General features: G+C 45.1%; 3 protein-coding genes across 6 annotated transcripts; 1 reads left to right on the forward strand and 2 right to left on the reverse strand.

The window, feature by feature from the left end:
• Positions 1–489: 489 nt before the first annotated feature.
• On the forward strand, positions 490–3,756 carry LOC103645809 (uncharacterized). The gene is made up of 4 exons (XM_008670532.2): positions 490–773; positions 1,125–1,287; positions 1,370–1,720; positions 1,809–3,756. Exons 1-4 carry the CDS (start codon positions 613–615, stop codon positions 2,406–2,408), a joined length of 1,275 nt encoding a protein of 424 aa, XP_008668754.1. The 5' UTR covers positions 490–612; the 3' UTR covers positions 2,409–3,756.
• LOC100276946 (uncharacterized) lies at positions 2,700–7,130 on the reverse strand. Of its 4 annotated transcripts, none has more exons than XM_035964688.1 (6): positions 6,678–7,101; positions 6,439–6,574; positions 4,616–5,315; positions 4,299–4,512; positions 3,969–4,211; positions 2,700–3,888 (listed from the first exon to the last, which is right to left on the reverse strand). In XM_035964688.1, exons 5-6 carry the CDS (start codon positions 4,205–4,207, stop codon positions 2,808–2,810), a joined length of 1,320 nt encoding a protein of 439 aa, XP_035820581.1. In that variant the 5' UTR covers positions 4,208–4,211; positions 4,299–4,512; positions 4,616–5,315; positions 6,439–6,574; positions 6,678–7,101; the 3' UTR covers positions 2,700–2,807. The 4 variants fall into 4 exon arrangements, with proteins under 4 accessions (XP_035820581.1, XP_035820582.1, XP_035820583.1 ...); XM_035964690.1 differs by having other exon boundaries at positions 3,442–3,888; positions 6,678–7,130; XM_035964689.1 differs by lacking the exons at positions 6,439–6,574; positions 6,678–7,101 and adding an exon at positions 5,424–6,432.
• Positions 7,131–7,210: 80 nt separating this feature from the next.
• Positions 7,211–10,015, reverse strand: LOC118476272 (protein FAR1-RELATED SEQUENCE 5-like). The gene is made up of 2 exons (XM_035965145.1): positions 7,696–10,015; positions 7,211–7,610 (listed from the first exon to the last, which is right to left on the reverse strand). The coding sequence occupies exons 1-2, from the start codon at positions 9,253–9,255 to the stop codon at positions 7,449–7,451; spliced, it is 1,722 nt and encodes a 573-aa protein (XP_035821038.1). The 5' UTR covers positions 9,256–10,015; the 3' UTR covers positions 7,211–7,448.
• Positions 10,016–10,245: the final 230 nt, after the last annotated feature.

The following is a 10,245-nucleotide window of genomic DNA, read 5'->3' on the forward strand; positions in this document are numbered from 1 at the left end:
ATGCGACGCAGTGTCACGTTGAGTACATGTTCGTTAGATGCCTATAGCCATAAGTGTACTAGTCATTGTATTATATATGTGTATTTTTTTAATCTCATGGATTAATGATTGATCATTGATTATTCTATATAAGGGTTCAAAAGCCAAAAAAATTTATCCCAAACTCTTATTTTAACCATCATCGAGTGATTAAAAGCCTAAGATAAAAAAATTGGATAGAGTATTATCTGCTATAGGATTTTTCAAGCATGATAAAGAGGTGCATTATTATCTAATGTCCTATTGCATATCGGCCGCCCTCGCTACGCGCCAGCCAACCAGCCCGCAAAAAGGCTGAGCCCAGCAGGATTCCTATTTGGGTTCGCATGCGTAAAATAGGTAAAAAATGGGTACTGTTTATTCTTCCAACGGAGCCCGTATTCGTCTTCGCAAATTGCGAGTGGGTCGCGACGCTTCCCTTTTCTGCGCTTTCTCTCTCCTCTCCCTAAATCCAAATCAAACAATCGTCGCACAGTACAGCTGCCTCGCCTCTCTGCCTCTCTTTTGTCTGCTTCGCCCTCTATCTCGCGCCGCCGCAACGCCGTCGTTCTCCGGTCCGGCAGTCGCGCCGGCATGTGGAGCGGGGCTCCTCGCATGGCAGAACGGCTGGAGCTGGAGCGCCAAGCAACTCTCGATGGGCACGTGCCTCAAGATCTCGAAGCCGGAGTGAACAGCGGCGGCGCACAAGGTCTGCATCCTGTGCGAGTTCGTCGTCTTCCTCCGACTACAGGACGGTAAAAATAATTTCCTCTCCGTAGATCTGGGCATGTTCCCCTGTTTTGGCATGCAACCGCACCAGTTTGCTCCCAGTATATCTACATCGATGTTGCCTCATCTTTTTAGATTGTTTTTCATCTCCCTGAGCACAACGATGCCCATTGGTAGGCTTTGTTCGGTTCAGTAGTGCAACACTGTTGATTGTATGCATCCGAGGAGACAAAAATTAGAAACTTTGAAAACTATATTTCAACAAATTATTGATTTTTTCTGACTCTTACAAATAGTTGAAAGAAATGACCTACCCAAACAAGCTTTTTAAAATTTACCTGTGCTCTGGTAACAATGTATCCACCGTCATTTGCAAGATTTGGTGGGATGGACAACATTTGGCAGCAATACGGAGACACCAACCAAGCTTATGGTAATGTCACCTACACCCCAGGAATTGACTTGACTCTCTCCCCGGGAAATGACTTGACTCGGTTCCAAGATTCAGCTGTTGTGCATGGCCCAGGTCCAATTATTCAGGTACTACTTTGTTTTTCATTACCTTTGGTTGCACATGTTTATACAGTCTGTTAAGAAGAACGTTCACTTTCTTTTATTTCAGGAAAACCAGTCGTTCAGCTCTACCTCACAAGTGCCTCAACCTGTCAATGATCGAAGAAAGAAGGGGGTTGCCAAGCGTGAGAAGAACTACTCCAATTTGGAGGATGAAACATTATGCTCGGCGTACCTAAATGTGTCGAAGGATCCAGTGGTAGGTGTGAACCAGCCAATGAAATCATACTGGGCAAGAATCACTGACTACTTCAACGAGATGAGGACTACTGACGTGGAGCGCAGCAGCTCCTCTCTCCAACATAGATGGGGCGATATCTCAAGGGACACCGCATTGTTCTGCAGTTACTATGCTGAGATTGAACGGAAGCATCAAAGCGGTAAAAGTGAGGACGACAAGGTATAATTTTTTTACATGGTATGGGAACCTATAAGAACTTGTATTGATTTTATTATTTAGACTGAACATCCAATCTTCTTTTTGGTAGATAAAGGATGCACTGAAAATGTATGAAGGGCTTCGAAGCAGCAAATTCAAATTTTTGCATTGTTGGTTGATCCTTAGAAAAGAGCAGAAGTGGTCTGAATTTCTCGCCACCACAACATCAAGCACCTCCCAAGCTCGATCAAAGGCTGATCCCGTGCAGCAAGGCGACCCAACAGCAACATCCACACCTGAGGTGAATGTCTCAGAGAAAATTGCAAGGCCAATTGGTAGGGACAGAGCAAAGAAACAAAGGAGCAACAACTCATCCAGCTCCTCTGCTTGCTTTGAAATGCTTCAAAAGATACAATTGGACCGCTCCAGGTTCGAGGAAGACATGAAGGCTGCAAGCAAATATGAGTCAGAAGAAATGGCTGTCCGGTATGATAGGAAACTGGCCATTCAAGAACAACACCTTAAACTTGTAGCAGAGTCGACGATGATACAGAAGGAGATGTTAAGGTTCCAACAAAAAGAACGTGAGGATCGCGTAATGACCATGGACTTGGACAAGGTGGCTCCTTGGGTACGCGAGTACTACATCAACGAGCAGAAGGCTATAGCGGCAAAATCACGTCATGAAGTGTCAAGTTCTGATGTGTAGCTTTTCTATCTCAAGCGTTTATAGTTGTGTGCCTTTGTTCTAGTTGAAATATTAGTATTTATCTATGTATCAGTTTAGATGGACAAATTAAGATATGTTCTAACAGTGTTAACTGTGTGAGTTGTATCTATTTCAGTTCAGTGGATCAGATGTTCGGTATGAAATCAAGATGTCTTGTATTTGTTTCAGTTTAGTGGATGAGCTGTTAAGTATGAAATTAAGATGTTGTGTATCTATTTTAGTTCAGTGGATGAGCTGTTAAGTATGAAATTAAGATGTCGTGTATACAAATAGGATCAACTATAAAATAAAATTAGAGAATCGTCGATCAGCTAGGTAGTTGATGAGCCAAACTTTTATACAAGATTGCCCTAAGTTGATAAATCAGGGAATCGTCAATCAGCTAGGTATTTGATGAGCCAAACTTTTATACAAGATTTCAGTTGATGAGCCATGCAAGTTCCATATATGATCAACAAGGTCATTCTTCAATTGCTCATTGGTTGTTCGGCTTTGGATCTGTCGGTGGGCATTGATGAGTTGCTGAACCTCCGACACATTCCTATTAGGATCCAATGATGGTCTGGATGCTCCCTCATAATCCTCGATCTCCAACTGCTCCATTCCTCTCTCATACTTGATACCCATATTGTGCAGTATGATGACACATTGAACTATGTACTTCATATCCCCGGGATCCCACATTCTTGAAGGTCCTTTGATGATGGCATACTTTGCTTGTAGGACACCAAAAGTACGCTCGACGTCTTTGCGGTACTCCTGCTGTTTCTCATTGAACCGATTCTGCTTATTACTAACAGCGGCTGGAATGGGAGTGATCAATGTAGCCCATGGAGGATATATACCGTCAGCTAGGTAGTAACCCATATTGTATTCCCGTCCATTAACTGTGAAATTAACCTCAGGAGCATGGCCGCTAGACAGGTTATCGAAAACCGGGGAACGATGCAAGACGTTTATATCGTTGCAAGAACCTGGCATCCCAAAAAATGCATGCCAAACCCAAAGATCATGACTGGCCACCGCTTCTAGTATAATTGTGGGTTTCTTGTGGTGACCTCGATACTGACCGTGCCACGCAGTGGGGCACTTCTCCCACTCCCAATGCATACAATCGATGCTTCCGAGCATTCCTGGAAAACCTCTTTCTTCAGCCTTTCGAAGAAGCCTGGCAATATCCTCTGTATTGGGCTGCCTAAGGTACTCCTCACCATAGATTACAACAATGGTGCGAGTGAATTTATTTACTGTTTCGATGATCGTGCTCTCACCCATGCGAAAGTACTCATCCAAACTATCGGCAGGTCCTCCGTATGCAAGCATTCGCAAAGCAGCAGTAACCTTTTGAATAGTTGAGAACCCGGCCTGCCCAGCGGCATTGTGTGTCAACCTGAAGTACCTATTTGCTGCCGCCACAGCTTCACAAATATCATTGAACATATTTTTTGACATTCGGAACCTGTGAGTGAAACAAACATGTGTGATGATCGGAAAGAAAAATGAAACTAATCAATCATACAAACAACAATGGCAACCTACCGTCGACGAAATAAATTGTCACCATAAACTGGCTGTTGAATGAAGTAGTCTTGCATCAAACGAAAGTAACCACTGTAACGATCCCTTGGTATAGTTCGGCGTCCCACAACAGAGCCACGATGAGGCATATTTTCTTCTTCCTCAGCCATCCGAGCAATTGTTGTTAACTGGAGGAGTTCGTGCTCAGCAAACATGCGAGCATGCACATCACAACGACGACGTCGTGTTTTGAACCACATACTCCTTGGTACAGGGGAAATTTTGGTACAATCAGTCCATATGCACTGGTTGGAGGAGATACGGAGTGAAGAAACAGTCAGACCGAAGTACCTGCAGGGGACCTCGTTTGAAAGAGCGCTGCGAAGTCAGCGGAGCCGCGAATCTTGAGATGGCTGGACGCCGTGGCGGGAAGCAAGCTTGCAGCAAATCTCGCCGCCCAGAAGCTGCTGCGCCGCCCGGAGGTCGTCGGCTTTCTTGTCTTGGCGGGAGGCAGCAAATCCCGCCGCCCACAAGTTGCAAATACGAGCGAGAATACGAACAGCCGCTGGAGAAAAGAAATAGATAGGAAGAGTTTTATATGGGTCCTACATGTACTGTACCTCCTAAAATGGGAATGCGAATCCGATATATACTGGAGTCGGTCTAACCAGCAGTCGGCAGGGGCGCCGCGACAGCAACGAAAGGGGATGGGATGGCGGCCTGCGCCGTCTCCCGCGCGAGTTACTTTCTGGATGGCTGGCGCTGTCCCGTTTGACATGGCCGCCGTCGCTCGCGGTCTGCATCGGCGATTCAGATGGCACACACGGCGCAGACGTTGGCAGCTGGTGGGTGGCAATGGCATTGCCTTTGAAATGCAACCAGGGACACGCCACGTCCGCTGACGAAATAATCGCCGAGACGCCAACGCCATCGGATCAGACGGTAGTGCGAGTTGAGATCTTGGCCTCACCATGACCTGCACTTCCGCCAACTCGTCGTGCGACAATGTACACATGTGCCGTGCTTTGGCTATCTACCGATGTGAACTGCCAGTACCAGGCCTGGTCAAGCGAACAATGGAACTCCTGGACTACAGATCACCTCACAGGCCCTTTTGAACTCCTGGATACAGATCACCTCACAGGTTCCTGACCATCCAGTCTACAGATATTGCCCGCCATCTCTTTCTTGTCACCAAACGTTCACATCATATATGAAAGTTGTAATGCAGACAGGGTGAAGGGTTATTGAATCACTACAGTAAACAATTCTTTTCCTAAACTCAAACCTTTTTAAAATGGAGATACTACATTATGGGCCCGATACAGATGCACCCCCCAGCTCAAATGGCGCAAAACTCTCCACTTCCTGTAAGAAAAGAATTTCAGTCAAGCTCTAGCATATATAAGAAGAAACAAAGGAGTATTTCTGCTATCCACTGAAAGAGGAGGAAAAACTGTGTAGCTTATCACTGACATCTACGGGGCTGCATCCTCGTCACAATACCTCAGGCTTTGCCAGAAATAATTAGCTGTTATTTGCTCCTGCATTGTGTGCATGCATTGTTGCCATGTTGCTTTAGAGTGAAGAGCCCATATAGAGCAAAATAAAGTTAACCATGCCACTGCCCAACCTAGTTTCAGTCCATAAACTCATGAGATCTCTAAAGTCATAATATCGGCGTTGCTTCTGTTACCATGATCCTACCAAGGCAAGACGACATCAATCCTGCCATGGGCCTGTTTGGAACTGCTCACCAAAGGTTAATAAAAGCAGATTCTCAGCAGAGCATGATAATCACGCCAAAGGTGACATGAACACCGTGATTTAGTTTGAAAAATCCACTAAGATATCGATACTACAATCCAATCCTACTATCCAATTTTATCAAGCAAAAAAAGATTGGATCCAAATCCTAACAACATTGGTCACATTAATACCACCCAAAGATTTGTCCAACCTGTAACATCAGGCCTCAACAAATCTGACCAAAGTGGTACTAAGAAACTACACTACCTAAAGTACAGCCCTGTCACTGTATTGACCTAATGTGTGGAGAGAGAGAGAGAGAGAGAGAGTTCATAAGTATGACCAAGAAATTAAACATGTTTATACAATAATAGCAGCATACCCAAATTTTCAGTAAGATCACATGTTCATGTTGTGTTCAGACAATAGTGAACTGTTGAAACACAACTATCCAGTGTCTGACAAAACTAACCAAAACATGTAGACCTAAACATAGAGCTTCCCTCAGATATTGCATATCAGTACCAGATGGCACTATATCCTCAGCTAATTAAACACTCTCTAACGCGTGAAATCGCTAGGTAGCGCGATCGTAGATTATCTTCAGTTCCCAACTGGGGCCTGTTTGTATCAACTAATTGAGCATTTCTCTATTGTATTGCAGACTGCAAAATCTGAACATTACAACGGAGGCGCATGACACAGTTCGGTCCGCCGAGAGGAAGTGGGCAACCTTTTTTACCTGTTCTACTCTTCGTCTTTCAGGACTCGCTCGCTGGGGGGCGACGTGGCCGTGGCGGTAGCGGCGGCTTCCTCTTCTTCCCGAAGGATCTTCTGCACATCGTTTACCCGCATCCGGACGATACCGCCGACCACAACTGCAAGCAAATCAGCAAATCATCAGCTGGCACTGGCGTGAGTTCGCACGATTAGATAGACGGAAGAGAAGAAAGGGTAAAAAAAAATGACGGATGCGGTTACTTGCGGCGGTGCCCAGGGTCCAGATCCACAGGATCTTGAGGCCCGGGCTCTTCTGGCTCCACCTCGTCACCATTAGAGGAGCGGCGGCAGCTGGCAAGCGCGGTGGAAGAAGAGCGGCTCCGGCCGGGCTAGCGGCGCGAGGAGTGCGAGGCAGCGCAGGCTGAGCGAGGGGCACGGCGTGGGGGCTGGGGGGCAAGCGAGCTGCTCCAGCGGCCTGGCGCGTCGGCGGCCCAGCAAGCGGCACGAACGTTGGACTAGGGTCGGGGCGGGGTTGCGGCGGCGCTGACTGAGCGGTGCTGGGCCTGGGCGAGCACAGCCAGGAGCAGAATCGGGGGCACGGGTACTGTCACGTGGACCCCACTTGTCAGGCAGCTCAGCCTACGGTACCAAATCACGGATCCAGATTCAGTGACTTAGCCAAGGTAAGGCACCACGTACCTTGCCTTCTACAGCAAAAGGGACACAGCAGGAACCAGCTTACCAGCAGGAATACGTCTGGATCCCAAACAGGTTATGTTTGCACATAGTACAGCTTACCAACAGCACATGCAAACAGAACACAAACATACAGCTAATTTTGAAGGATGTTTATATAGCATTTGTTTCAGTTTCTTAAGCAATACATGGCATTCAGAAATTTACAATTACACCATTTGGGCATTGTCTGGCATACTAACTGTCATTCATCAGGCTACTCACAAAATACTATAGTTAGCCCACAAAATATTGTTGTTAGCTCTATCCAAAATACTATCCAATCAACTTGCAAATCTAGAACAGATCTTCATCATAAAAATTTTCATCATGACTAGCCATAGATGTTAGGAGCCTGGTAAAATCACCAATGACCCTATACTCATGGAGGTCCACATTTGCTTCTTTGTTGCTGCTGTTATTCTCCACTTGTACATGTGGTGGTGCACCATCTTCTTTCTTTTGTTGTTGCCAACAAAATGCAACAAATTAGTTCAGAAGTGAGCGACAACATCAATATTAAAATATCAAGATTGCAGTATACCTTTGCTCCCTTTTTTGTTGGTACAGCAGATTTAGTCGCCTTGCGCTTCCCTTTGCGTAACTTCTCAATCCAACTTTTCTTTCTCTTTGAGCCTTTCAACTGAACCTCTTTTTTCTTAAGTTGTGCAGTGCCGAGCAAGTCATCTCTTTGTTGCATGTTTGGGCTAATATTTTCTTGGTCATTACATGGTTTTTCATTGGCAACACTAGATGGTGCATTGAGTTTATCCTCTACTTGTGGACCAAGGAGACCAAGTGCATTGTCTATTAGCAAACAACACTCTAGAGAAATGGCTGCTTTATATGCCATGTTGAGAAATTTATGAGACAAAGATCTGAGCCTAAGTTGAGCCTCCAACTTTGGATTTTCCACCACTTCCCTTCCTTGTCTGTCCAGTATGCTTCCACTGCATGCTTCTCTAGTCCATCTTTTTAGGACATAATGTGTGGGTAACATTTTTATATTCATCAAATCAAGCACTTTCAGACCATGTGCACATAATATCCCTGTCCTATTAAACATTTGACAACTACAATCAGTTGTTTGGTTGAAAGGATTAGCTGTCACTATGCGCTCCTCTTCAAAACTTAAATCACCACTTAAATTACCAATAGTGACAGTATATTTGTTATCTCCATCCAACACTGTAGTGCATGCAGCCATGGATCTTTCATACTCAACTTGGAAAGCTTCAAAAATAACTGGAGTGTAAACATCGCTTGCTTGAATTAGCATAGGTGTGCACATTCGCCTTCTTGGTAGCTTCTTCCTTGCCTCAAATTCAGCCTCTAGTTCTGTAGCTCTTGTTTCTTCAACTGTCCTCTCAAAATGCTTCAAAAAACGGACAATATCAAAATCTGATTTCAAATGGTTCTTCAATGAACTGTTGAAGCTCTCACTTAGTTGTGTACTTCTCACTCCCAAACTAAAGACATCTCTCATATAGCATTCAGCCCATTTTTCTTTCACCTTGTATATACTATCTAGCCAAGTTTGCTTATGCACTTTAGATCTCATGCTGTCAAATGCTTCTTCAAATTCTATTTTGTCCTCATAGCGATACATGCAAGCACTAAAATCAGAGAGAATATGAGATTCTTTCTCTTGGCCCTTCACTGGAGATAAGTGTTTGACAACATTTTGCATGATGTGAAAGGTGCACAATCCATGATATGATTCCGTGAACACATTGGGTATAGCCTTTCCCATTGCTGCATCTTGATCAGTATAAATAGTTCTAGGTTGCCTATAATTATGGGCAGCTAGAAAGGTCTCAAAGAGCCATGTAAATGAGGCTTCTATTTCATCAAAGAGAATTGCAGCACCAAAAATAGTGGTTTCTCTAAACTGATTGAGCCCAAGAAAAACACCAAATGGCCTATATTCTTTATTTGTGCCAAAAGTAGTGTCAAATGTGACAACATCACCGAAATGTGCATAGTCTAGAATCATTTTTGCATCAACCCAAAATATGTTGGTTATGTGCTCCTCACAATCCACTTGCAAAGCATATTGGAATGTTGGATTCTCTGAAATTTTGTCATGAAAATATTTCAGCATGCTTCCGGCTTGCCCAAAAGCCAACTCCCTCTACCGTTTGCTTTGTAAATAATTTTTCCTATCACGACAAGTGTAGCTAAGATTAAGTGGTCCACCTACTTGACCGCAAGCCAAATCATGTGCAGCTTTTGGCCTGATTCCAGAATCATCTGCAGTTTCAATTTCAAAGGCTTGCACTTCTGAAATTTTCCTCTGTGATGCCATCAAGTGGCGGGTTTCTGGCAAGTGAAGCTTGTGGTTGTGTTCAAGCATAACATCAGTAACTTCATAGTTTTCTGCCCCTCGATCCAATGTGAGAGTCATTCGGGATGTGCAACTCGTTCTTGTTTCAGCTCTAAAACACTTGGTCACATGATCAGTTTGCCCTTTTCTTCGGTGGCCCTCATTGGAACAAACAAATCTGCATGAAGTAACCTTACCATCATAACTGCTGACATTTGAGTATCTGTTCCTCGCATCAAAGCCTGTATGCCCCCCATATGCCACCCAAAACTGCCAAGCCTCATCTGGAGTTTTGAACCTCAAACCAATTTGAGGTGTCCCCTTGCCAAATTCTGCCATTCCCTTAATCCGATTTTTATTGAAATCTATGGCACATGGAATGCATGACATGCTACAGAAAAAACTATGGCACATGAAGAGAAAGGGAAGCTTACTGAAATCTCAAATCTCAAATTGGTAAGCATTCAGTGAAGAGAAAGGGAAGCTTACTGAAATCGGAGGGTTGGGCTACTGGATCGACGACGCGCAGCACCGGGTCGAGGAGCGCGCAGGGGTACCAGGGCGGCGGCGCACATGGCTCTCGGGCGGCGCGGCACAGGGCTCCCGCGCGGCAGGCAAGAACAAGCGCGCGAAACGCGGCAAAACGTGTGCCTGTGCGCGCTGCGAGTGAGGACCGCGTCCTGGCTCGGTATTAATTGGAGTCTCCTCTGTTGTTTTGCCTACACACGACAGGAGCCATTGGATCGTTGTTGGAGGGCAGATACGGAG

Source organism: Zea mays, chromosome 2, assembly GCF_902167145.1.
Source record: "Zea mays cultivar B73 chromosome 2, Zm-B73-REFERENCE-NAM-5.0, whole genome shotgun sequence".
Classification (NCBI taxonomy): Eukaryota; Viridiplantae; Streptophyta; class Magnoliopsida; order Poales; family Poaceae; genus Zea; species Zea mays.